This window comes from Bos grunniens, chromosome 10 (genome assembly GCF_055505025.1).
Source record: "Bos grunniens cultivar Pamir isolate PY7600 chromosome 10, Bosgru_T2T1.0, whole genome shotgun sequence".
In the NCBI taxonomy this organism is placed as follows: Eukaryota; Metazoa; Chordata; class Mammalia; order Artiodactyla; family Bovidae; genus Bos; species Bos grunniens.
In genome coordinates, this window is record NC_141174.1 from 19085463 (window position 1) to 19112967 (window position 27505).

General features: G+C 48.0%; 1 protein-coding gene and 1 pseudogene across 21 annotated transcripts in view; one reads left to right on the forward strand and one right to left on the reverse strand.

The window, feature by feature from the left end:
- Positions 1 to 27505, forward strand: part of DPF3 (double PHD fingers 3) — a 285381-nt gene that overhangs the window by 91852 nt on the left and 166024 nt on the right. For 10 of the 20 annotated variants that reach the window (XR_015134063.1, XR_015134065.1, XR_015134062.1 and 7 more), the window contains one exon: positions 23773 to 23933. Coding sequence is in view for 13 of the 20 variants with exons in the window: in XM_086319929.1 (XP_086176055.1) it covers positions 23773 to 23933 (161 nt within the window). In the remaining 7 variants the exon portion in view is untranslated. Of the gene's footprint in view, positions 1 to 18524; positions 19042 to 23772; positions 23934 to 27505 lie in introns of those variants that run through there. The other 10 variants (XR_015134061.1, XM_086319917.1, XM_086319916.1 and 7 more) reach the window with 4 other exon arrangements.
- LOC147364058 (small ribosomal subunit protein uS8 pseudogene) lies at positions 9816 to 12827 on the reverse strand (annotated as a pseudogene). Its single transcript, XR_015134066.1, has one exon. The product of XR_015134066.1 is annotated as a small ribosomal subunit protein uS8 pseudogene (transcript).

The window sequence follows — 27505 nt, forward strand, 5'->3', positions numbered from 1 at the left end:
AGTGGAGGTGGGCCTCCACATCATAGTAATGACAGCTAATATGGATTGATCACTCAGAGTGAGGCTATTTCATCTGTTCAGAGAGGCCTATGATGACAGTATATTATCCCATTTTACAGAGGAAGAAAGTGAAGCTCAGACTGGTCAACAGGTCACACAACAAATAAATGAGAAGCCAGGACTCAAACCTGGCCTCCTAATGCCAGCGCCCAGCCCTTTACTGAAATGCTTTGCTGCCCCTCCCGTGGTGTGGCATGCCCAGAGCAGGCACTCCTGCCTACTAGGTCAATGATTGGATGGCCGTCACTCAGGCAAACCAGGGGCAGCTTTGTGAATCCCCATCCGGGGATTCAGAGTAGACTGAGGGGCTTCCAGGAAGCCCAGCTGGACAGCGAGGAATTTACTCCTGCAGGTGCACAGACAGCATGGAGCTGGCTGTCTTGCTTAGCATCTTGTACCTGGGCTTGTGGGTGGACCTGACTAAATTCTTGAGTTTGCTGATGTCAGGCGCCAAGCAGGAAATGGGGGTGGCGATCCCTCAAGGTCTCTATTTTCCCAGGGCTTCCCTCACCCGTCTTTAGGTGCTCCAAATGGCCCAGCTAGGGTGGGAGTTGAGTGTGGGTTTGTTAATTTCCTTTGTTCCTTCTCGAGTATGGAAGGGAGATGGGAGGAAAGAGTGAGGATGGAGTTAAACTTAGTGTGAAGCTGCAGGCTGGAGGGGAGCCCACGTGCCTTCACTTGCTTAGAAATTACCCACGTCCCTAATAAACTGGCAGCTTGTGTGGCTGCTTCCTCCCTTTTGGTTTCTTTTATATCTTGCTTTTGTGAGAGAGAATTTACCACTGATGAGCCTCACGCCAGATAATGAATACAAGGCAAGTGACCCCAGCTGTCTCTGCCCTATGCCATCCCCAGGAATGTCTTGTCAGCCCTAGTGGTCGTCTTTGCCCAGCCAGTTTGTATGGGACGATGCTGCTTCATTAAATTGCCTCATGACTGCTGTCTGACAGTTTTGATTTCCTTCCTCTCCAGGCCTCCCACAACTTATTACTCTATGTGCAACATTGGGCAGAGCAAGGCAAAGATGTTGATTTTCCTTCTTTTGTTCTCGGTTTCTCTGAATATTAACTCCATCTAATCATGTTTGCCATTCTCCTATCTTTTGTGTTGTTCAGTCGCTAAGTCACGTCTGACTCTTTGCTCTTTTGCTGTTGTTGTTTAGTTGCTAAGTTGTGTCTGACTCTTTGTGACCCCATGGACTGTAGTCCATCAGGCTCCTCTGCCCATGGGATTTCCCAGGCACACATAATGGAGTGGGTTGCCATTTCCTCCAGACGATCTTTCTGACCCAGGGATTGACCCCGAATCTCCTGCATTCGTAGGTGGATTCTTTACCGCTGAGCCACCAGGGAAGCCCTCTCCTATCTTTGCTGCTGTGTCACTTCAGTCATGGCTGACTCTGTGTGACCCCATGGACTGCAGCCCACCAGGCTTCTCTGTCCATGGGATTCTCCAGGCAAGAACACTGGAGTGGGTTGCCATTTCCTTCTCCAATGCATGAAAGTGGAAAGTGAAAGTGAAGTCGCTCAGTTGTGTCCAACTCTTAGCAACCCAATGGGCTGCAGCCTACCAGGCTCCTCCATCCATGGGATTTTCCAGGCAACAGTACTGGAGTGGGGTGCCATTGCCTTCTCCCTCTCCTATCTTCAGGGAAGATTAAATTGTTGGTATTTAAAGGGAAGATCAGGGAATCTTTTTGTTTTGGCAGTACCATGTGGCATGCAGGATCTTAGTTCCCTGGCCAGGGATCAAACCTGTGCCCCCTGCATTGAGAGCGCAGACTTTTAACCACTGGACTGCCAGGGAAGTCCTGGGCAGGCAATATTTTTGATTAGAGTGAAAGTATTCAAATTCCAGTAGTGCACAGATTTAAAACTGAGTTCTGTGTTTCAACATGGTCTTTTTTTTTTAAAGAATATTTTCTGTTCTGGATGTTTTCCAAACAGTCTATAAAATGCTGTGGGAGCCATTCACCTAGAGACGTCACATCAATGATTTAAGATTTAGGAGGGACTAGGGGAGAGAAGGTTCAGGAAGGCTCTGGAGATTTGGGGCCCATCTCATGCTGGGTTACCGGAAACGTCCTCGCTAATTGGACCTCGTCCTGTCAGGACACATCAGACAGGGCCTGGTGGGGGTGGGATGGTCTGGGTGTGCAGGTGTCACTGCTGTGGGTCCTGGGAGTGCTTTGTTACTCTGGGGAACGAGCCGGCCAGCAGTCATGTGGACCAAGGTCAGGAGACTTTGCTGAGCTTGGTTCTCCAGGCGCCCAGGAGCCAGGACTGAAGTCTGGACTATTTTGGGCTGTGTGGTGGCAGAGCTGGGGTGTGTGTGTGTGTGTGTGTGCATCATTATGAGTCTATATCCTCCAAAAATCACTCCCAAGACTAAAAATGTGTGGTTTTTCTGCCATTGCCTTCCAAAAAAGAAAACAAGTCTTTAGTCTTTGAATTGTGTTAATGGGGAATATTAGGTCCCACAGCAGGAAGGCTTTCTCCTTTTTTGTTGCCACTTGGTCCCTCCGCCCTCCTCTTGAGTTTCCTTGAGACTCTCTGGAGCATGGACACGGAGGGTCCGAGCCTGCGGGTGGGTTTGTTGAAATGCTGGTGTGTGCCCCAGGATGAGCACACAGCTCCCTGCTGGCTCTGCAGAAAGGAGCGGTGGGGGCATGTCATTCCAGGCAGCCTGGAGCCCTCCACTCCCTTCCCTGGCCTATACCTCCACTCCACCTGACTCCCTTCTGCCCCTGGGTGGCTGGTGACTCTGGACTGCCTCCCCAGACTGGGTTTGATTCTGTGACCTTCTTGCCGAGTTAAGGGGCTGGCCTGTGAGGTCGCCTGGACTGGTGGGAAATTAAAGTCTGAGGATACGGACTGATAAGTACTTTGATCTCCCTCCTCGGCCACTTAGTAGCTTTGTGGCTTTGGTTAAGTTCCCTGTCCTCTTTGAGCTGCAACCTCCTTATCTGTTGGTTTCAGGGAGGATGTCCACACGTGGCAGCTGAGTCCCATACCTGCCACACTTAAGGATTACACGTGTGATTGCTGAGGCTGGGGGGCCACCAGCTTTGTGTGAGTTACCGGCGCACCATCCGAGGGGTCCCCAGCAGGCTGCCACCAAGGAACCTCAGTCCAGCAAAGGACACCCCTGCCCTGGATGCGATCACCTGTGCTTTCCCATTCCAGTCCTGGGCAGAGGCTGTGGTCCCTGCCCTCTCCCCCTCCGTGGTTGGCAAAGGGCAGAGTCTGCCAGGAAAACCTTCAGCCAGCAAGTCACCATTTATTTATAGGTCTTGGAGGGAGACAGCCCCAAGGCTGTGGGGAAGGGCCTGGTGGAGGCAGCTGCAGGGAGCAGGGGCAGCCAAGGGGGCAGTGACTGCAGTGGGGGGTCTGGAGGAGGTGCAGAGGCTGGGTGGAGTTTGCGTGTTGGAGACTCGGGGTTCCAGCGGAAAGCTGCTGCTTCACCCGGAGATGGCTATTTATTAAAGTGTGGACAGGGGAAAGTACAAGGAGATGGCAGCACCCCAGGATGAGGTCAAGGGGAGAGGGGACAGTCCCTGGGATGGCAGAGGATGGCTGTGTGTGGAGAGGCTGCCCGACAGGAGCTGGGACCTTTAGTAGAAGCTGCAGCCACCCAACAGTTCCCAGCGAGGAGGTGGCTGAGGGTATTCAGACCCCATCTCACTCTTTTCCTTCTCTCTGATCTGCCCCTGGCACCTGTGGCTGGCCCAGGCCACCAGAGGCAGAGGGGAGGGAGCAAGTGGCTGACCGTGCAGGACTCCTGGGGGGACTTGGCAGGGAGAAGCATGGCAGAGGGAGAACCCGGAAGGGCCAATGGAAGAGATTCGGGGAGGCAGACAGGATGGGGGCTGAACTCAGTGTACTTCTGTGTGGTCTTGGGGGAGTGTGTAAGCTCTCCAAGCCTCAGTTTCCTCATCTGTAAAATGGGAAAGGTAAAGACAGTCTCTGCCGCATTGGGGTACAATGAAATACTAAGTACTCAGCAAGGTTCCTTGTGTACTGTAAATGAAGATCAAACAGATCAGCTGCGTTCACATGAAAGTGTCCAGCTGAGCAGCTGCCATGTATTGTGTAAGGCCTAGAGGGTATCATTTATCCAGTGCCCACATGATACTTAGTGCCTCCTCTGCCAGGTACCCAGCCTTAGGCACTGGGCATACAGGGGTGAATAAGCCAGACCAGTCTTTCCTCCAAGGAGCTGACGTATCTAAGCGGGGGGAAGACAGCTAGTAAGTAAATATAAATAAAATATGTTTTAATAGTTGGCAAGGTGCTGAAAAGGCCATAAACCAGAGTGATGGGGGAAGAATGGGTGCTCTCTGAGGGGGTGGGCTGAGCAGAGCAGGAGGAGCAGAAGCAGCCAGCCCTGTAACGACCAGAGGGTGCCTGTAGAGGGGGCTGCAGGCCCCCAGCCAGGAGGGGGATGGCGTCTCGAGGCAGACAGGCTGCGGGGAGCTGGGCACTGGTTGGATCATGGTGTCACCATCTAGGGTGAGGGGGAGGACTGGCGTCTACACATGCGCAGTGACCATTAGCTGGTTTTCTTAGTATTTAATACATATTATTATTTTAGAAAAGGGTGGTGTAAGTAGGTTCAGTTCAGTTCAGTCACTCAGTCGTGTCCGACTTTGCGACCCCATGGACTGCAGCACGCCAGGCCTCCCTGTCCTTCACCAACTCCTGGGCCTTACTCAAACTCGTACCCATTGAGTCGGTGATGCCATTCAACCATCTCTTCCTCTGTCGTCCCCTTCTCCTTCTGCCCTCAATCTTTCCCAGCATCAGGGTCTTTTCCAATGAGTCAGTTCTTCGCATCAGGTGGCCAAAGTATTGGAGCTTCAGCTTCAGCATCAGTCTTTCCAATGAATATTCAGGACTGCTTTCCTTTAGGATTGACTGGTTGGATCTCCTTGCAGTCCAGTGGGTACAATGTAAAACGTTCCCATGGATTAGCAAATGTTTACTATCAAGGCAGCGCTAGTGGAGTGTTTGAAGAGCACAGTTCTGAGACAGACTTGCCTGCTTGCACCCTGGCTCGGCTAGGTTAGAACATCACACTCTCACTCTGTGGCCGGGGGTTCAATCCCTGGTTGGGGAACTAGGATCCCACAAGCTGAGGCCAAAGGGGAAAAAAGAGACCCTAGCCCCTCAAGGCAGTGTATGATGGTTACTGCATGAATAGCCAGACCATTACTGGAGGAGGTGTCATCGGAGGGCTGGGGGGCGGGGCAGGGGGGTGTGGACAAGAAGGCTTTAAGGAGAGGTGGGAAGATAACAACAACAACAAAAATTTCTTTTTAAAAAATGCTGTCCAGATCTGATGGCATCAGTCAGGTGAAGACAAAAATAGTCCACTTGGTCTGCCCCAGAGCACTGCTCTTGCTTTTCCTGTGCAGCCCTTTGCCAGCTTCCCCAGGCCCTGCCTCAACCTCCCTCTCACGTCTATCAATAGGGCCCAGCTCACTGCCCCGCCCACCCCCCCCCACCCCCGCTCCCCCTCCTCCACCCTGACACACACAACCTCCTTCAACCTGCTGGACGCTGTAAGACTCTTCTACTTTCAACTTCCCTCAGGCCAGAGAGAGAAGGAAAGGTTAGAGGTCAGAGGACAGGAGCTGGGAAGCTGGGAGGGCCAGGGTGGAGGTGGAGGGCAGTGTGGGTGGAATTAGCCAGAACCCTGTGTTGTCTGGCAACTGGCAGATTCTTCTGGTAAGATAAGTGGAACCCTCTGCAAGGTAATTATTAGAGAGCATAAATTCCCCAGATAACCTGTCCTCAGAAGAGATATTGATGGCCCTGGGGCAGGCCTGTGCTGCAGGCTGCTCCCTCTGCGATATTGACTCCTGTCCCACCTCCTCCTCCCTCTCCTCTTTCTCCTTCATTCAGTTCAGTTCAGTTCAGTCGCTCAGTCGTGTCCGACTCTTTGTGACCCCATGAACCACAGCACGCCAGGCCTCCCTGTCCATCACCAACTCCTGGAGTTCACTCAAACTCATGTCCATTGAGTTGGTGATGTCATCCAACCATCTCATCATGCTCTGTCATCCCCTTCTCCTCCCGCCCTCAGTCTTTCCCAGCATCAGGGTCTTTTCCAATGAGTCGGCTCTTCGCATCAGGTGGCCAGAGTATTGGAGCTTCAGCTTCAGCATCAGTCCCTCCAGTGAATATTCAGGACCTCCTCCTTTGTTACCTTTCCTCTAATCAGCTGCCCTGCCCGTCCCTCCTCCCTGCAGACCTCAGCCTCTGGTCCATGTTGGCTCTTCTGGAACTTTCTTTTTGCCTGCCTCTCAGCTCTCTTAATGGCGGAGTTCCTGAAAGACCTGGCTTCAGCAGGCTTGGTGGAGGAGGGGCAGCCCCGTGAGGAGGAGTTTCTAAGATGGGAAGGAGGCTCTAGCTTCACTTGGGTCAGGGCCCCCAGAATGAGTCAGGGTCAGGCTCTGTGAAGGGCCAGGACCGGACCTGATCCGGGGATTGCAGCTCAGGTCTTAGCAGTGTAGGCAGGTTGTAGATACCCGTTGGCACATCTCTGCTCTTACAGTACTTTCTGAAGCCCTCTCTTCTCTCCAGGGCCTCCCAGGCTTTGGCTGATATTCTGTAAACATTTATGTAACAAATATAAGAAGAGGCAAAGGGCTGGGTAAGGGGCCGCCAGAGAAGCAGGGTCGCTGGGGGAGTCTCTCCTTTCTTGTCCCAAACAATTCGGTTCTAGTCCCAGACCTGCACCCCGACTCTTGACCAAACTGGACCTGTCTGGCTTAGAAGCCCACTTACTGCCATCACGGACAAGTTCTGAATGGGGGGACCTTATCGTTCTCTGACTCTACACAGCTTATCCATAGGGTGACCTGATCATCTGTCAGCAAGGCAAAGGCACTTTTGAGAGGGAAAGCAGGTATTAACTTTTACGCAAAGACCTCAGTGTGAACCAGGACTGTTCCATACAAACTGGGTCCTACTTCTTGAAGTTCTTTGCCTAAGATGATGCTGGTAAATAAAAGCCTCTCCAACTTTCTACAGTCCTGGTGGTGCTTTAGTATGACTTAGAGATTGGACAGGGGTGATGGGGGGCGGGTGGTGGTGCTGCCTGGCTGGCCTGCCTTATCCCTAATTTGGCTCTGCCTGTTGTCCATCCTTTACAATATGTGAGGGTGAGTCTCTTCCATTTTACAGACAGGACCTGGGGGCCCAGCCAGGCTGAGAGACTTGCCTACCCACAGGGCCTAAGTTCCATCTCTGACCTGGAACCGAGGTTCCAGCCTTGATTCCACCTCAGGCATCAGGGGCCAAGTCCCATCCCTCTCTGTTCGACGGGATGGACCATCCTCATCAAAACGGCCAAGAGCTGGGATGCTTCTGTCAGCCTTGTACTGATCCTGATCACTTTCTGGAGAGGACAGAGATGATGAGTGAGGCAGGGAGGCACGAGAGGCAGAAGAGGCATGAGTGAGAGTATCTGCTGTGCCTGGTTGTTCCTGCAATTTTATTTGGAGTGATGGGGGACGAGTGAGTTTTGACGCCTCCTCCTTGACAGAGAGCACCCCAGGTAGGGGCACTGCTCCTGATCCCTCTGCTGTCTCAGCAGCAGCCTTTAGCTCACCAGAAGGAAATGAGGTCTGTGCAACAGTACGAAGCATCATTTTGCCCTTCGACTCAGAGTGCTTCATAAGTGAAAAAGGGCTTTTGAGGGAGGCTTGGAAAAAAAAGTTTTCAGCGATGAGGTTTGCTCACTGTGGTTAACGATAATTATTAAATAGGTAGGGTGAGCTAGTGCTTGTTTTCCTTATTATTAACTGTATTTATGGGTTTTTATTAAGTTGTGCCCAGCTGAGATAATTGTAAAACTATCTGCTTAAGACTCTTAGGGTTCCCATTCTATTTTCTTTCATTTCAAAGATGGAGTCTTTTCGTTACTCAAGGCTCATGCTATAAACCAGGAGTCGGCACACTTCTTCTGTAAAGATCCAGAGGGTAATTGTTTCAGGCTTTGCAGGCTGTGTGGTCTCTACTGGAACCCCTCAGTTCTACGACTACAGTGTGAAAGTGGCCACAGACAATGCATGACCGAATGGGTGTGACTGTCTTCCAATAAAACTTTATTTATAGAAATTCATGGTGGGCCAGATTTGGCCCAGGGACTATAGTTTTCAGGGCCCTTCTGTAAACAGAGGAGAAATTCCTAAACTAGGAGCCTGAAGACTGAGGATTGAATCTCAGCCCTGCTGTTGTGTGACTGGAGGAAGTCACCTCACTTCTCTGGTGGTTGATTTTCCTTGCAATAGAACAAAGGCATCAGACCAGATGATCTCTAACACTCTGAGTATTAAATCCGACTCTAGCCTATGATAACCTGGAATCTTTCTTTTCCTCCCTGCAGTGGATGTTCAGAACCACAGGGCCTCTCAGAGGCCATAACCACCTGTCTACCTTTGGGATGCATTTGGTTTCTAAACCACACAGTGGTGGTGATGGTGGTTTAGTTGCTAAGTCATGTCTGACTCTTGTGACCCCATTGTAGGGGGCGGGGGAGCTACACTCTTGTGTAGCCCACCAGGCTCCTCTGTCCATGGGATTTCCCAGGCAAGAACACTGGAGTGGGTTGCTATTTCCTTCTCCAGGGGATCTTCCTGACCTAGGGACTGAACGCAAGTCTCCTGCATTGCAGTCAGATTCTCCACTACCGCACCACCCAAGAAGACCACATATGTAATATTTTGTATTTCTCTGATGGCATCTTCTCAGGCAACCCCATCATAAACCTACTTCTTTAAAAAAAATCATTTATTTTTGGCCGTTCTGGGTCTTTGTTGCTGCGAGGGCTTTTCTCTGGTTGTTGTGATCGGGCTTCTCACTGCGGTGCTTTCTCTTGTTGTGGAGCATGGGCTTCTCGGGGGCTTGGGCTTTGGTAATTGAGGCATGTGGGTTTAGTTGCCCCATGGCATGTGGGATCTTCCTGACTCAGGAAGGTGGCTCAAACCCACGTCTCCTGCAGATTCCTCACCACTGAGCCACCAGGAAAGCCCCCGCCTTACTTCTGGAGTTACTGAGGGTGACTCTGTTACAGGAGGGTACCTCTGGACTATGTGCAGAGGCTCCCAAAGAGAAACAACTAAGATTACCCAGCAAACTGGTGATGATGCTAGAGAAACCAGATGCCTCCAAAAAGGAAGTGTTGCTCAAGTCATTCTAGTTCTGGAGGCTCTACTCTCTGCGAAGCGGTAGCGGTGTCCCCATTGGAGCTGATAGCGTAGTGGCCAAGAATGAGGTTTTCTGCACTGAAATTGCCTGGGCTTCTGTCTTCACAGCGCCACTTAAAACCCTAGGCACATCACTTAAAACTCTCTGTGCCTCAGTTTTCTAACCTGTGGAATAAGAGGAAATATTAAGATGGGGTTGTTGTGAGGATGAAATGAGATTATGCGTGTGAAGTGCTTGGAACAGTGCCTGGCATACATAGTGAGTGCCCAGTAAATGGAAACCTTGCCCCTGTTATTTCCATGATCATTATCATGTTGTCATTCCTCTGTAAATATGTAGAGGGTGTCTCTTCCTCATTTTTATTTTTTTCATTTAAAAATTTTATTTTATTTTTTGAAGGATATTTTAGAAGCTCAGGGTTTTTATTTTTATTTTTTGGCCATACTGTGTGTGGCATGCAGGATCTTAGTTCTCTGACTAGGAACCAAACCAATTGCCCTCTGCAGTGGAAGCTTGGATTCTTTTTTTTTTCCCCCGCTCTGAGGCATTTTATTTGTATGTATTACATCCCTAGAAAAAGAATCCAAGGATTTTCCCTCCTGTATGTTTTCGTCTTGCTTCTTCATGGTCCATGATGCCAGCTGAGGTTGTCGGTACAATGAAACCAAACTGATGGGATGGGTGCAGGTTATTCTGCCATTTTTCTAGATCTTTGAGTTGCACGTCAAATCTAGGGCTGATCACTCCACACTTATTTAGCCTGCCTGTGAGGTTCACAACAATTTTCCCAGCCCTGTGATCATCAATGATTTCAAATTCGCCAATGTAACCATGCTTCATCATCACTGTTAGAAACCTGACGATGACTTTGGAGCACGGCCTAATAAGGACCTGGCGTTTGCCTCTCTTTTCGGCATTGTTGATACTCTTGAGAGCATCAGCCAGGACATTCATGCGCACCATTCTGGCAGCACGCAAAGATGGCGGAAAGAGCGGAAGCTTGGATTCTTAACCACTGGACTGCCATGGGAGTCCCTCATTCTCATTTTTATACCAGAGTCATCTTCAACTTTTGGGTTATGGATGTGGCCTGAATGCTTTTCTCCCGTCCTATATGTTAAGTGACTCTTGATGAGGTAGAAAGACTGAGGGAAGAAAATGGGGAAAGGCATGGGAGGAGAGGAAGGGAGGGGAAAAGGAATGAAGGAAGGAAGGGAGGTAGCGAGGAGGGAAGGAAGGGAGAGGACTTGGGAAAATAGGTCCATGAGGAAAGGAGAATCAGGTTCTAAACACATTCATGTTTCCTGATTCTTGTAGGGATGGGAAGAAAAACAGACCTCCTTCAAGCAGGATGGAGGTTTTGATGTCCTTTGTCATTATCCTGGGATGTAGAGGTCATGAGGTATTTAGGTATTTCTAGAGTGCACTCACCTTTCAGTTTGGTTTTGAGTTTTCAAGATATTTCTACCTCTTCCACCAGAGAATTTAAATTTCAGGACAGGCTGATCATATTAGCCTGGCTTCGTTCTGTCCTTATTAAAAGGTTTACAGCTTTGTGCCTCCAAAAACAGCAGACCTGAGACAGTTTTCCCAGGGGGCTGCCAAGAGAAATTGGGGTGACTCTCAACCTTGCAGCAGGTTAAATGAGACTCAGTTCTCCTTTGTTCGGCTTGACGTCCCTTAGAAGGACAGCCCAGAGATCACTCAGTCTGCAGGGCGTTTGCTTCTGCAGGCTGATTTTAACCAACTCTGACAGGAAGGCAGAGGCCCCCAAGCAGGGTCAGGACCACAAATCCCATCCCAGCAGGTGCATGATGGGGAGACAGCGCCCTCCAGATGACCTTCAGGTTCCCATTGATTTCCCGTCCAGTGGTGCTTCCCCACCCCCATGCTGATCCTGCCCCGGCCACCACCCGTGGGCTCTGGGCTCTGGACGAGGACACGGATCTGCTCTGTAAGAAAGAACATGCAGAGGAGGTTAATTCAGAGAGAGTCCCTTTCAGGGAACTGGAGCAAATTACTCTGGAGACCATGTTCTGGCCACTGCTGCTTTACAGTGCCGATATCAGTCCTGGAATGTCCTTTTTCGGGCGTAGAAAGGAGTGGCTGATGGCATGAATGGCAGCGTTTATCCGCTTGGCCCCACTTCTCTTCAGGCTTTGGGTTGTGTAGGTGGCATTGTGGGGTCATGAGCAGGATTTGGGCATGGATAGTAGACTCCCCCACTGTCTAACCTGCTGAGTCTATTGGGAAGATCACAAGTGAGAAGATGCTGGTGTGATTCTTGCATTGCTGGGAGCCTCTCCCTAGCACTGACCTTCTTGTCCCCCAGAAGGCTGGGCTTCCACACCCTGCAAACTCTCTGCTGCAGGTTGGCCTGGATCTTTCTCTATTTGTTCAGCGTTATCTGATGAGCATTTCCTATGTGCCAACCCTGTGTTATGTGTAGGGGATCCAGCTGTAGGCAGTGAGATAAAGACCTTGCTCATCCAGGGTTCACAGTTTTGTTATGTGGCAATGATCAGCAGGCCAAGAGAAAACAGAAAGACTTTTTTTGAGAGTGATAGATAGTTTGGAAAAAAAAAAAAAAAAGAATATGAGATAGTAAGAGTTAGCACAAGAGGAGAGTAGGTTGGGCTACCCTAGATTAAATAAAAGAGAAGCCAGCCACGAGATCTGGAAGAATCATATACCAGAAACAGGAAAAAGCATGTGCAAAGGTCCTGAGGTGAGGTGATTTTGGTTTATTAGAGGGACAGAAGAAGTGCAGGGACGAGGGGGCAGGAGACAAGATGAAGGAGGAAAGTTGGGCACAGCCCCATAGCCACAGGAAGTTGTTCACATTATATTCTAAGTGCACTGAGGCCATTGGAGGGATTTAAGGAGGAGAATGCCATGATCAGATTTCATTTTAAAAAGATCACTTGGTCTGCTGCACTGAGAATTGACTACAGAGCACGTGTTCTTTGTGGCTGTATTTTAAATGCCAGACGAATATTCCTTTTACTGGGGAGGGCAGCGCTGAGGCTCTTCTACTCCAGCGGGAAAGATGGGGTCTGAGGATGTATTTGCCCAAGACTTGACTCTAATCCATGGTCGGCTTCTCTTGGCAATCACACTCGGGAGACAGCATGCTGGTGCCCAGCACACAGCTGGGGTTTCAGAGAGGACTCAGTCTATGAACCAGAGAAACTAAAGATACTTGCTTAATCAATGAATGAGGATGTGATGGGTGTGTGTTTTCTAAGTATGCTTCACCCTAAATAAAGCATCCCCCTCCCCCACTTTTGAAAGTTGGTTGCATTCTACACATTCTTTAGGCTCCAGAGGAGAGATTTATTTTGTCACGTCTGGATGCCATTTGAAAGGCAAACCTTGGACACCAGAAAAGCGGCGGTCTTCTTCCTCCCCAGAGCATCCTCCTCTTCCGACTCCCCGCCCCCACCCTCCCATTATTTACTGGAAGGAATCACTCTGTTTTCCTCCTGCCTCCAGTCTCCTGTCCTTGGCAGCCCCTTGACTTCCACCCTGAGTTGTGTATGTCATCAGAACACCCAGTGGCAGCTCAGAAATCATGGCCAGGTTCAATATAAATTCCGTCTTGCTTAGGCAGCTTTGCATAATAAGTCCCTGAAAAGTCTTCACCAGAGTAGATGCCGGAAAAGCGATTTATTGGGTCTAGCAGGCCTGAACGTCAAGACTGAGTGGCGTTTTAGGCCATGATGGGCGTTTTAGGGTTCAGATTCTTCGTCTGATTTGGCTTTTGTAAGGCGATACCCTCAGCCCCCAGACGCCTTTCCTGTGATGTTAGGAAGGTCAGGGTCACCTCCAGAGGGACCACTCTAAGGAAGTCAGAATCTCTGTACAATTGCCTCAACCAGGTCTCGTGGGTGCTCTGTGCGAGATGAGGACTTCTGTGGGACTCGTCGGCTGCAGTTGAGTGCTGCCAGGTTAATCCATGCCTGTTGCCTGAAAACATCTCCCACAGGAACAAAACAAGCTGAGTTAAAGTCAGTTAACCAGGGTTTCGCACTCTGCTATTAAAACATGGCTGAAGGGTATCACAGGGCTCCCTTGTTCGTGCCCTTGCTTTGCAGGTTAGGGAAGCTGTACTTCAATCCGCGAGTCTTGGGACCTCCCCTGGTGGTCCAGTGGTTAAGAATCTGCCTTGCAAGGTAGGGAACTCGAGTTCGATCTCTGGTCAGGGAACTAAGATCCCACGTGCTGTGGAGCAACTAAGCTCGTGCACCGCAACTGGAGAGTCCGTGGGCCTCCAACAGAAATCCTGCGTGCCGCACTAAGACCCAATGCAGCCAAATAAATACATAATTAAAAAACAAACAGAAACAGTATAAATGTACTTAAAGAAAACCCAAAACTCGATTTTCATTGTTCTCTGAATCGCTGGGGGATCTGTCAAATATCCAGATGTCTGGATTACGTGCACGCTCTGGCATCAACATTTCACACTGCCACCCACCCTCCCGCCTGTGTTGATTCTGACACAGAACCAAAGATTGAGAACCACTGCCCTAGATCATTCTTCTGGAAGGCGAGGTGATGGCGTTCTTGATAAGCACAGAAGGGGTGTTTCCCGCATCACCAGAGCAAGTCTTCCTGGGGGTGGTCTGATGATAGCACAGCACGGCATTCAGCGAGCTACTCAGGGAGTTCAGAGAAGAGGAGGGTTAGTTCTGCATCTTGGTGTGAATGCTGTAGATGGAGAAATACAATCTCAAGAGCTGAAGTGGCCTTTTTAAAGAGGATGAAGAGAATTCAGTAGGATTTGAACTTACAGGATCTCTGTTTTCAGATGCCTAATCCTGTGCCCTGGAGAAGCCACATAACTTCAGGCTCACCTCATTTTCATATGGAGAAAGAGGGCCCCCTCGCATCCCTCAGCTGTGATACTTCATGAGCTTGCTAAGAATGGCATGACGCTTCCATCAAGCAATCCATAGTTATCACAAGCTTCTACATTCTCAGCACAGTGCTTGGTGGGGGATAGCACAGAAGTATAGACCTCTTAGTCCCTGTCTTCAAGATGGGTGGGGAGAAAGAAGGACAGTGGTAGAGACTGGCCAAACATGAATGAGACAATTAAGGAGCTGAGAGAGGTAGAGAGCAAGAACCGCTGGCTGGAATAACTGGGGAAGCTTCCTGGAAGACACAGGACTTCAGCTAGCCCTTGAATAGGGTGAGATCAGCCAGGCCGAGGACAGGAGGCAAGAAAATTCCAGATAGGTGGGGAGGGAGGGTTCTGAGTAAAGTATTTTGTTGGAGTCCAGGGAAGGCCTGACCTGACCACCTGACCTGCCTCTTGAGAAATCTGTATGCAGGTCAGGAAGCAGCAGTTAGAACTGGACATGGAACAACAGACTGGTTCCAAATAGGAAAAGGAGTATGTCAAGGCTATATACTGTCACCATGCTTATTTAACTTACATGCAGAGTATATCATGAGAAATTCTGGGCTGGATGAAGCACAAGCTGGAATCAAGATTGCTGGGAGAAATATCAACCTCAGATATGCAGATGATGCCACCCTTATAGCAGAAAGTGAAGAAGAACTAAAGAGCCTGTTGATGAAAGTGAAAGAGGAGAGTGAAAAAGTTGGCTTAAAACTCAACATTCAGAAAATGAAGATCATGGCATCTGGTCCCATCACTTCACGGCAAATAGAGAAACAGTGAAAACAGTGTCAGACTTTATTTTTTTGGGCTCCAAAATCACTATAGATGGTGACTGCAGCCATGAAATTAAAAGATGCTTAGTTATTGGAAGGAAGTAAGGAAAGTTATGACCAGCATATTAAAGAAGACAGCATATTAAAAAGCAGAGACATTACTTTGCCAACAAAGGTCCATCTAGTCAAGGCTATGGTGTTTCCAGTTATGTGTAGGATGTGAGAGTTGGACTATAAATAAAGCTGAGTGCTGAAGAATTGATGCTTTTGAACTGTGGTGTTGGAGAAGACTCTTGAGAGTCCCTTGGACTGCAAGGAGATCCAACCAGTCCATCCTAAAGGAAATCAGTCCTAAATATTCATTGGAAGGACTGATGTTGAAGCTGAAACTCCAATACTTTGGCCACCTGATGCGAAGAACTGACTCATTTGAAAAGACCCTGATGCTGGGAGAGATTGAAGGTGGGAGGAGAAGGGGACAACAGAGGATGAGATGGTTGGATGGCATCACTAACTCAATGGACATGGGTTTGGGTGGACTCTGGGAGTTGGTGATGGACAGGGAGGCCTGGCATGCTGCGGTTCATGGGGTCGCAAAGAGTCAGACACGACTGAGTGACTGAAGTGAACTGAGGGAAGGCCTGTCTGCTTCATATACACAGGAAGGTCAGATAAGGATTTATTCATTCACCCGTTCACTCATTCCTCCGTCATCAACCCAACACAGCAAGCTCTGTGCTGGGCTTGGGGACAGAGCCAGGTGTGGTGTCTGCCCTGGGGCAGGCTTTGATCCCTGCGATCCTTGTGCGGTCTACTCTGCTCTCCTTGATGCTGGAGGCTGGCCTCGCCACCCCACTGCCAGATGTCTTGGGATGGAGGTTTGGCTGGGTGCCTGCCAGCCTCAGAGACGCCGCGGTGTGACTGTTGTGTGCGTGTGTGTCACGTGGAGGGCAGTCAGCTGGCTCAGGCAGAGGCCTGAGTGGCAGGGAACACTGCTCTTGGATGGAAGGATCAGGAATCACCATTGGTTACCTCTGAGTTAGAGGTTCTATCTCATCTATTAATAATCATTTCAGACCTGAAGTAGGAGCTTATTGTGGGAAGGAGAATTTAGGCTCAGGGAGGGTAAGTAACTTACCCCAGGGCTGTGAAGCCAGTGGGCCGTGGAGCTGGACTCAGCCCTGCCTGATTCCAAGTCTCTGATCTACCCCAATATCAAGACTCTCCAAGGGCCTTGAAGCTCAGTGGAGCAACTTAGGACCTTTGGGCGCCAACGTGGCTTCTGTACTGAGTACAAAACTGAAGACTGAGAATGAGGGAGATTTCTTTTTGTCAGCTGGGAAGGAAAAGTGTTGGAGTGACTGCATTCAGTAGACTGCTGAAATAACCAGGGGGTCATGCTGAGGACTGAGTGAAAGTGCCTGCAGACATTGTTTTGATTTTTTAAGGTTGCCAGTAGACAGTTGTATAATCTCAATCACCAACCTATACTTTACTGCTATGATGGAAACATCTACCATAAATGAGTGAAATATGAGTTGTTGAAAGCAATTCAACCAAGGAGTTTTGGGCACCTACTGTGTGCTGGGCTCCATGCCAGATGTTGGAAGTGAATCGGTGAAAAGGCCAGCTATGCAGGGCTCTGGGGAGTGCCATTCACACTGAAGTTTAATATGAAACGCACCCCCTTGTGTGGTTTAGTGCAAAAACTAAGTGGCTGTGTGTAGTGGCCCTGCTCTCATGGAGTTTATAGTCTAGTAGGGGAGACAAATATTAAACACTGAGTTGAGTTGAAAGTGACATTATTAATAGTATTATTATTTTTGTTGGAAGAAGACAGAATGAGGAGGAAGGGGACTGATTCTCTCTCTTACTCATTCTCTCTCTGTGTGAGTGTGTGCTCAGTTGTATCCAACTCTGTAGCCCTTCCTATTTTATTTATTTATTCTGAAATATTTATTTATTGCATTTGGCTGTGTTGGGTCTTAGTTGCAGCATGTGGGATCTTTGTTGCGCTTTGCGGATTCTCTCTAGTTGTGGCACTCAGGCTCAGTACTCTTAGCTCGGGGGCTTGGTAGTTGTGGAGCACTGGCTTAGTTGCCCTGTGGCATGTGGGATCTTAGTTCCCTGACCGGGGAGGGAACCCACGTCCCCTCCATTGCAAAGTGAAAGTGAAAGTAAAAGTTAGTCAGTCGTGTCTGACTGTGACTCCCATGGACTGTAGCCTGCCAAGCTTCTGGGTACAAGGGATTTCCCAGGCAAGAATACTGGAGTGGGTTGCCATTCCCTTCTCCAGGGCATCTTGCTGACCCAGGGATCGAACCCGGGTCTCCTGCCCTGCAGGCAGACGCTTTACCTTCTAGCCCCTTCCCAGAGCCTCCATTGCAAGGTGTATTCTTAACCACTGCACCACCAGGGAAGTCCTGAGTCTTTGTTTTATATAAGAAACTCTGTCTTAACTGGGGCTGCTATAGCAAAACGACCATGGAGTAGGTGGCTTAAACAACAGACATTTATTTCTCACAGCTCTGGAGGCAGCAAAGTCTGAGATCAGGGTGGCAGCATGGTCTAGGTGAGGTCTGGTGAGGGCCCTCTTTTCAGGCTGCAGATAATTGGTTTCTTGCTGTGTCTTCACATGGCAGAGACAGAGAGACACACACACACACACACACAGAGGGAGAGAGAGGAGAGAGAGGACAGAGAGAGACAGGAGGGTTGGGGGAGAGGAGAGATGGAGAGAGAGAGGAGAGAGGGGGAGGAGGGGAGAGAGAGGGGAGAGAGAGAGGACAGAGAGAGACAGGAGGGTTGGGGGAGAGGAGACATGGAGAGAGAGAGGAGAGAGAGAGAGAGGAGAGAGAGAGAGAGGAGAGAGAGAAGAGAGAGAGAAAGAGGAGAGAGTGAGAGGGGAGAGGGGAGAGAGAGGGGTGGGGAGAGAGAGAGGAGGGAGCAGAGAGAGGGGGAGAGAGAGAGAGAGCAGAGAGAGACAGAGGGGGGGAGAGAGAGGTAAGAGAGGAGAGAGGGGAGAGAGGGGAGAGAGAGAGGAGAGAGAGAGACAGAGAGGAGAGAGAGGAGAGAGGGGAGAGAGAGAGGTAAGAGAGAGGAGAGACAGAGAGAGAGAGAGGAGAGACAGAGAGAGAGAGGGAGAGAGAGGAGAGAGAGGTGAGAGAGGAGAGAGAGAGATACAGAGACGGGGAGAGAGAGACGAGAGAGAGACGAGAGAGAAAGAGAGAGAGAGAGAGAGAGAGAGGGGAGAGAGGAGAGAGAAGGGAGAGAGGAGAGAGAGGAGAGGAAGTGAGCGCTCTCGTGTCTCTTCTTATAAGGGCATGAATCCCATCGTGGGTGCTCTACTCTCATGACCTAATTACCTCCCCAAAGTCCCATCTCCAAATCCCATCCATTGTGGCATCAACACCTGAATTTCAGAGACAGGGGGATGTGGTTCAGTCCACAGCAAGCACTAAACTTGGTTTTCTTTCAAGGGAAGCTTTAGGAACAGTTAACTGTGAGGAAAACGAAGAGGCTCCCCCCAACACCTTGCCAAAGATTGTCCCCTGCTCGCTAGTTCTTACAAAACATGACACAAATGGGAGACGATTTCCACGCCACCGTCAGAGTGAAACACGTCTCAGTGCAAACAGGAGGAAGGCAGCAAGTTGGCAGAGCTGAGTTTTACTGGGTGTGTGTGCGGGGGGCGGCTGTGGATGTGTGGGCCGCTGAGTGAGCCTGCAGGAAAAGGCCAGGTGCCGGCGATCCTGCCATGGCCCGGGCTCCTCCTTATCTTGGCTTATCTCTGTTTCTGAGCACAAATAGCTGTGATGGGCCAAGGTCCTGATTTTTACAGCCAGAAGGGACCCGTGGCCATGGAGCAGGGAAGGAGAGAGGACAGGGGAGCTGCTGGAGACATGAAAGAATTCGGGGCTGGCCGCGAGCAAGGGCAGGGGAGAGCCAAGGACACCGGGCCTGGGAGAAGCAGGGCTGGGCTCTCTCAGGTCCCCGCTGCCACCCCTCAAAGCCTGGAGACCGGGGAGGGAGCAAGGCTCCGGTCCGACGTGAGGACTTCGCTTTTGGACACAGGCGTGAGGTAGGGCCGGACACCCATCCCCGGGTCAGCACACGGGAACAGGGGGGCACCCTGAAGAGGGAGGGGGCCCCAGGGGTCTGGGTTGGAGGGTCGGAGCTGAGAGCCCATTCAGGACAGTGGACGTGGAATCTAAGAGCACACGTGGGGGACTTCCTGGTGGTCCAGTGGTTAAGACTCTGTGCTTTCGATGCAGGGGGCACAGATTCAATCCCTGGTGTGGGGTTGGGGCAGGGGCGCGGAGGACTAAGATCCCATCTACCCGTGAGGATGGCCAAAAAAAAAAGAGGGAGAGAGCAGGTGTGGTTTTCGAGAGAGGGAGGTGGAACCGTGAGGATGAGGAGCTGCTGTCTTAGAGGGGGTCTGGCAGGCTCTGCAAATCACACGTGGAGCCTCGTTGGCAGTCATTTTGGAGAAGTCTTATTTTTTCCACTCTGAATCCCCTTTGGCGCCTGGAATCCATTTCTCCACAGATATGCTCAAGGAGGGCGCCTGGAAAGCTCTCAGAGGTAGGATGGCTCTCCCCCTCCAGAAGGGATGGCTCAGGATCCCACAGAGCCCCTCACGAAGGCCCGGAACTGCAGCCAGCTCTGCTCCAATCTTCAGGCCAGGGGGTTCCTGCTCTGGCTGAGGGCCCAGCAGTTTGTCCCCCTGCCTTCCCTGCGTCTGACTGAAGCCTTGAGTGGCCCAAAGTCAGTGTTGATGAGAATATCCTTCTCCTGTGCCTTGTGCCAGCTTCTTCAAGCCCAAGACATCTATCATCTGGGGGAAAGTCTAGCCCCTCGGTCTGGGGCAGACAGGTGATGGCTGAGGCTGGGCCATGCCTGACCCACCCCGGGGTGCGCCGGTCACCACTTCGCAAAGTGAATCATTCACTGTCAGCCTTTCCCTGCTCCCTCTGCCCCTTGCGGCTTTCATGCAAATGTCACCCACCCCTGGGATCCTATCAAGTAGGATTTTTTTTTTCCTAAAAAGAAATGCTATATGGGTGGGGAAAGAGATAAATAAGGTGTCTGAGATTAACATATACATACAACTACATTTAAAAGAGGTAAACAACAAGGAGCTTCTGTATAGCACAGGGAGCTATACTCAGTATCTTCTAACAACCTATAATGGAAAAGAATCTGGAGAAGAATATATATAAATATATAACGTATATTTATGATATATATATATATATATGTATCTGTATAACTGACTCACTTTGCTGTACACTTAAAACTAATACAACATTGTAAACAACATCGGAAATTGTGAGTGCTGAGTTGTTTCAGTTGCATCCGACTCTTACGCGACCTCATGGACTGTAACCCACCAGGCTCCTCTGCCATGGGACTCTCCAGGCAAGAATACTGGAGTAGGTTGCCATGGCCTCCTGCAGGGGATCTTCCCAACCCAGGGACTGAACCTGTGTCCTTTAGGTCTCCTGCATTGGCAGGTGGGTTCTTTACCAGTGGTGCCACCTGGGACTTCAGTAACAAAAAGAAATACCGTGCGGAAAAGGACATTTTCCCCTTCTCCTGTTTAACTTGCTTTTCACAGGTTAGGGAGAACTGGCCATTGATTTTCTTCTAGAGAACAGAGCAAGCCCTGTGCAGATTTGGCTAATTAACTTTTGGAGAAGTGCCGCTTGAATTTATCTAAGGGTGAAGTCTCTTTTCCCCTCCAGTGTCTTAAAAAAGGCTTTAAACTTTTGTTTCCGAATCTCTGCCAACGCCTGGCCTGTTTAAAAATGACTTCCCTGGAGATGATGGCAAAGGGTGATGGTTGTCATATTTTTGTAACTTCAATCTTCAATACAGTTGTTCCAGTCCTCAGAAAATCTCTTGTGTTTACATAAAAGAGGTATCATTCACACAAAGATTACATTTAAAAATACACATTCCCCCTCAGCATGCCTGTTACTAATAACATTGCATGTTATGAAAGTGGAAAGTATTTAAGATGAAATTAATTTTCACCCAGCGAGCCACTTTGTTTGACTTTTTCGTTCCATTCGGTGTGGGGCATGGACTTGGCCAAATGCACTTCTCATTGTCAGCAAGTTCACCTCCTTGTTTCTCTTTTTTGGGATTGACGCTGTTAGAAATGAGTTCCGGGCACATCGAGAGAAGTCTCATCTGGGATCGTATTGTACATTTCTTTTGTATTGGCTTCCAGAAGTTTGTTTTTCTAAATGGAAACCCTCTTCTCTCCAGTCGATGAGTTTTAGTGTACAGTTTTTTTTTCTTTCTCCCTTTCTTTCTCTTCCTTCCTTCCTTCCATGGGTTCTCTTGCAGCAGAATTTCTGGAGTTGGAAGAGTTAACATCTTTTTTGGCAGCCTGTCAGAAGATCATGGGAAGCCAGATAGCGGCTCCTTGCTTAGGACGGCTCTCGGTTGTGCGTTCTTGTCAATTCTCATCCGTGTGATGTGGCTGGTCTCTGTTCCGTGGAGGGAAGCTGGAGCCCCCAGGACACCCCGGACAGGCTGTGTGTCCGAGCTGCCCTCAACAGTTCTGTGAGCTGCATCGCCTTAGCAGAGGGAGGCAGTTAAGCTGGAGGGACACAGTCGCAAATGCTTCCCAGGAAACAGTTGTTCATTTTTGATCAATCTCATGGTCCTTGTTACTAACTTTGATTACATCAGCTTATGCGCATTTCTGTTTTACGGCATTCTGATGGGCTTTCATTCCCCCTTCCAATTCATTGTCAGCTGGGTGACTATTATAATTTGATTACAGTTAGGTTTTGCAACTGCTAGATGCTTTCTGAGCTGTTCTGCCGTTCTTGTGAGAGGGAAGATGCCCAGAGGTAGAAAAGGAGGTTTGTCCACAAGTAGCTTCCAAAAGATGCCTCAGAAGCTTCAGTGATTGTATCCTCCCAGAATAAGGAATTTGCTTTAAACTTTTTGGTAGAATCTGACACTTTGACTTTTAAAAAAGAGTAAGAGGACAAATACTATGTGATAACTACCTATATGTGGAATCTAAAAAATACAACAAACTAGTGAGTGGAACAAAAAAAGCAGCAGACTTACACATAAAGGGAACAAGCTAGTGGTTACCAGAGGGAAGAGGGGAGGAGAGAGGGGCAAGACAGGGGTAGGGAATTAAGAGGCATAAACTTTTATAAAATAAACTGCAGAGTTATACTGTACAATACAGGGAGTGTAGCCAATATTTTGTAAGTGGAATATAACCTTTAAAAATTGTGAATCACTATATTGCACACCTGTAACATAAAATATTATACATCAACAACACTTCAATATAAAAGAGGACAGAAGAATCCACTTAAATTTTTTTTTTTTTTGCTCCTCTAAATATTTTGGTTAAGAAATATTTTAAACTTAGACCTCCCCCCCACCCCCCCACCCCCCATTTTAATGTCTCTGTGTCTCCAGAGACCAAAACAAAGGGGCATTCATAATGTCCCTTCAAAATGAGCTATCTGATTCTCCCTTTTGGCTCTGCAAGTCCTGTGGCTCTCCTCCTTCTGTCTTTTCCTCCACTTCTTCTCTAAGAATCTCTCCTTTACCTGGTAGACATTATGTTATTACAGTTGCAATTCCTGGGACCATTTATTCACCTCTGTCATGTGCCTATGGTTTGTTAGGTATTTGATCTTATTGATTGTGTTTTATTACATTTGATCGATTATATCAATGTTATGTTTTTGGTCTTTGAAAAGGACAGTATCTTAAAAATTAGTAGCATCACCCAAGGATACCAAAGATTCAGGAACCTAAAATTCACTGGGCTTAATCAGATCACCACTCCAGCAAACCTGAAAGGTCTTTCTATTTGTGGATTAAACTCTGGGAATCAAATTATTTTGAGTCCCTAAATTCAGCTGTTATTGCTTTAAATGCTTCTTTCATTTGTTTTCTATCAGAAAGTTATTCTTCTTCAAGTGTGTGGCTTTAAAAGATCGGTGCGTGTCCTTCTTCATCTCCTCGCCCCTATAATAGCTCTGTGTTTACAGGGTGTTTCCTCTGACCCTCTAGTCTTTTCTATGGGGTGTTTCTCTTCTATTGTAATGGAAGTCTTTGTATCCATGCTGGTGGTTTCAGTCCAATCTGGAGTGTCTTTGCTGGTTACCACTGAGGAATAAGTGTGGCTAATGGGGCATGTTAAGGGGCAGGGGCCTCTGGAAGCTGAATGTCCTAGCAGACCCCATGCAGAAGGTTGTACCAGAGCTACCTCCTTTCTGGAGGGGGACCTCATGCTCCCTGGGACAGGGACATGTTACTCTTGTGTGTGTGCTCAGTCTCTTCAGTTGTGTTCAACTCTTTGCAGCCCCATGGACTGTAGCCCATCAGGCTCCTCTGTCCAGGAGATTCTCCAGGCAAGAGTACTGGAGTGGGTTGCCCTCCTCCGGGGGATCTTCCTGACCCAGGGATCAAGCCTGAGTCTCTTATGTCTCTTGCACTGGCAGGCAGGTTCTTTACCACTGGCACCACCTGGGAAGCCCCATATTACTTTTACTGGTGGTTTATTCTCGGGGTCCTAATTTCTCCGTTAATGGGGTCTCTAAGTTCCCTGGTGGATTTGGTACAGGAAATAGAACCTGTTGGAGACCTGAAGCTGAGTTGGATTCTGCTGCTTGCCAAAGCTCTTGATCCCCATTGTCTTGGTCTTCATAATAGCAAAATCTTCCCTGGCAGGTGGGTGGGTGACTTCAGTTTCCTTCTGGGTGTGTTCTGGTTTTTCCTGGCCTCATTACCTCCCCTGCACTCTGTCTCCCTGCAGGCTTGGGGACCAGTTCTACAAGGAAGCCATTGAACACTGCCGGAGTTACAACTCCCGCCTGTGCGCAGAGCGCAGCGTGCGCCTCCCATTCCTGGACTCGCAGACCGGGGTGGCCCAGAACAACTGCTACATCTGGATGGAGAAGAGGCATCGAGGCCCAGGTGAGCCATGCCACCCTGGGATGTGCTCACGTTCGGGCTCCCAGCCTGGATGCAGGCTGATCTGAGTTTGTCCAGAATCCCTGCAGCCTGGGTGGGCATGGAGGTGGGACAGGCTGTACAGGGAGCCTGGAGTACTTTCAAGAAACTCAACTGCTTCTGTAGCTCTTGGCACGTGCCCCGAGGATGATGCAGGACGTTGAAGCCACACTGGCAGGAAGGGGCAGAGGGAAAGAATTCGGGATGTTTAATCCCTAAAAGGGAAGACTAAGGCCATGACAGCTGCTTCACCTTTCACTCTGTGTGTTGGTATAGCTTAGTGGTTCTGAGCTGGAAATCTGAAGTCAGATTTTGGTTTGAGGCTGAGCTTTGTCATCAAACCTCTTGCCCTCAGGGTCTTCATCTGTAAAATGGGGATACTAATAGTACCTACTTTGGGACCTTGTCAGGATTAAATGAAAACCTTCATAAACAACTCATAACCTGTGTTGGGCACATAGTATTACTAAGGCTTCCCTGGTGGCTCAGTGGTAAGGAATTTGCCTGCTAATGCAGGAGATGCGGGTTTGATCCTTGGGTTGGGAAGATCCCCTGAAGAAGAAAATGGCTATCTACTCCAGTATTCTTGCTTGGGAAATCTCATGGACAGAGGAGTCTGGTGAGCCACAGTCCAGGGGTCCCAAAAGAGTTGGATACAACTTAGTGATTAAGCGACCAAAACAACGAAGTATGTTTGCCAAAAATGCTGCCTGTTATTGTTGATGTTATTATTATTATTATTGTTATTACCGTGATACTAGTCTTCTAGGCGTCAGAGAACAGAATAAAGACCCCTGGGTGGAGATCAGGGAGGTAATTTAACACAGTTTTCTGGCTCTATATTGGCATATTAAAAAAAATTATTATAAAAGGTTTCAAAGCCATGCAAAAGTGGAGAGAAGGGTAAAATGAATTTCTGTGTATTGTTCACCCAGCCCCAACAGTGATCAACTCATAGCCATTCATTTCATTTATACTCACCTTCCACTTTCCTCCTTGAACCCAGGTTATTTGGAAGCAAATCAAGACAGCAATATTATTTCGTCTGTAAAATTTTCAGTCTGTATCTCTAAATGGTAAGAACATAAACATACCGGCCATATCTATCAAAACTCAGAGTTAAAAATGAGACATTAATAGCATCAAATATTTGTTCAACATTTATTTCTCTGTGTAATTGAAATCAGGATCCAAATAGGACCTCTGCATTAAACTTGGCTGATGTGTCTCTTAAGTCTCTTTAAATCTGTAGGTCTCTCTCTCTCACTTGTTACTTGTGGAAGAAACTGGGTTGTTTGCACTGTAGGGTTTCCCAGCATCTGGATTTTGTGATTGCATCCCCATGGTGTTATTCCTGTGAATTGGTAAAAACAGATTCAGGTTCAATTTTGGGGCAAGAACAGTTCCTAAGTGGAGGTGTGTGCTTTTATCAGGAGCCTCATGGGTTCTGGGTATTTCTCTTTTATTGATGTTAGCAGCCCTTGATGAAAATTGCCTAGATGCTTTACTTCATTAAGGATGACATTCAATTTGAGGCTATCATTATTTCTTCATTTATTGGGTCTACATCATTTATAAAGAGAAGCATCTCCTTATTAAAATTTTGGTTATTGTGGGTTATAGTGCACATATGAAAGTACAGATAAATGATTTCCCCCCTTTAGTTATCAGTTTTCAAAATAATGAGCTGGTTCCCTTGTATTCTCCAAAGATGATCAATAAAGTTATGATTATCTTGAGTACCATCATGAATCCACAGACTTAAACATACTGGATAATTTTAATCCATTGCAGCTATTATTCTTATCAATGCTTAAATTGCCCCCATCTTTGGACAGCTCAGTTGGTGAAGAATCTACCTGCAATGCAGGAGACCCCGGTTTGATTCCCGGGTGGGGAAGATCCGCTGGAGAAGGGATAGGCTACCCACTCCGGTGTTGTTGGGCTTCCCTTGTGACTCAGCTGGTAAAGAATCTGCCTGCAATGTGGGAGACCTGGGTTCGATCCCTGGATTGGGAAGATCCCCTGAAGAAGGGAAAAGCTACTCACTCCAGGATTCTGGCCTGGAGAATTCCATGGGCCGTGTATAGTCCATGGGGTCACAAACAGTTGGACAGGACTGAGCGACTTTCACTTTCACTTTGGACAGTAGGGTTTATGTCCAGTGCTAGTGTGCTGAAACAGCCTAGTAGTTTCTGTAGCATTCTTGCTGTCCTAATACTGGGACAGATGTTTCAGGCTCATCTTATGCACATCCTGCCCCAGACCCTGAATCAGCCATTTCTTTAAGAAGCCCCATTTCCTCTTTGAAAGACTTTTATTTGGAGACTACAGTCTGGTAGCGCCTGTTGCTCCTGGGCTGGTTGTTGATTCTAGGACTTTTCAGTGAGCAGAACTAAGAAATATGATTTCTTGTTTCTTTTTTCTTGTTTCTCTTTTTAAGAGAAAACACATTGTTAAATTTACTGATATAGCCCATTCAATTCAGTTTTACCCAGTTTTAATTTAACTATCTTCATTCTCTATCTCCTCTCTCCCACATTGAAAAGAATACTGGCTCTTCATGATGCCAGCATAGTTTTTTTGCTTTATTCTGCAATAGACCCACAACAATATAAGAATAAAATGAGACTACCAGCAATAAGGTGACTGAGATGGTTTAAGTTTTTATTTCTTTCTTTGCAGTTTTTTGTTGTCTTTAGCATATTTCTTTGTAAGGATGTAGAGTCAAATTACTGTGTTTTAAGGTTGCTTGAAATAGCTCCTCAGTGTGTTTGTAGTACTAACTCAATACACAGTTGGATTTATTTGTTTCATTTTTGCTTTCACTTATTAGGTTTTACTTTTTTTTTTATTTTATGTAATCGCCTTGTCTTTTTTAAATTAACTTTTTATCTTGAAATAACTGTAGATAGACAGAAGTTGTAAATGTAGTACAGAGAGAGCCCCTTGTGCCCTTCACCCAGTGTCCCCTAAGGGATATATCTTGTGAATTATAGCAGAATATCAAACCCAGAAAACTGACACTGGTGACATGTATGTGTGTAGTTCGATGCCATTTTATCACATGTATAGATTTATGGAACCACCACCACAGTTGAGATACAAAACTATTCCATCACCACAAAGGTCTTCCTCGTCCTGCCCTTTATGGTCACACCCACCTCTTCTCTCTGCATTTAAGTCCCTTCACCCTCTTGCATTTGTAGTATAGTATCTTAAACATTTCCTCTACATACACTCAAAACCACGTCAGACAGACGTCTAATTTTTGCTTCAACTGTGAAACATAATTTAGAAAACTTAAGACAAGTGTCTATTGTATTTCCTCATATCTTTGCTCTTTTGTTGTCGCGTCTTCCTTTCTGATGTCCCAAGACACCTGCTTTTATAATTCCTTTCTGATTAAGTGTTTTCTTTAACCATTCTTTTAAAGTAGGTCTGATAGTAACAACTCTTAGTTTTCCTTATTCTGACAGTGTCCTGATTTTCCTGTTTTTCCCTTTTTTTTTTTTGTCTTTTTTTTGGGCCATGCC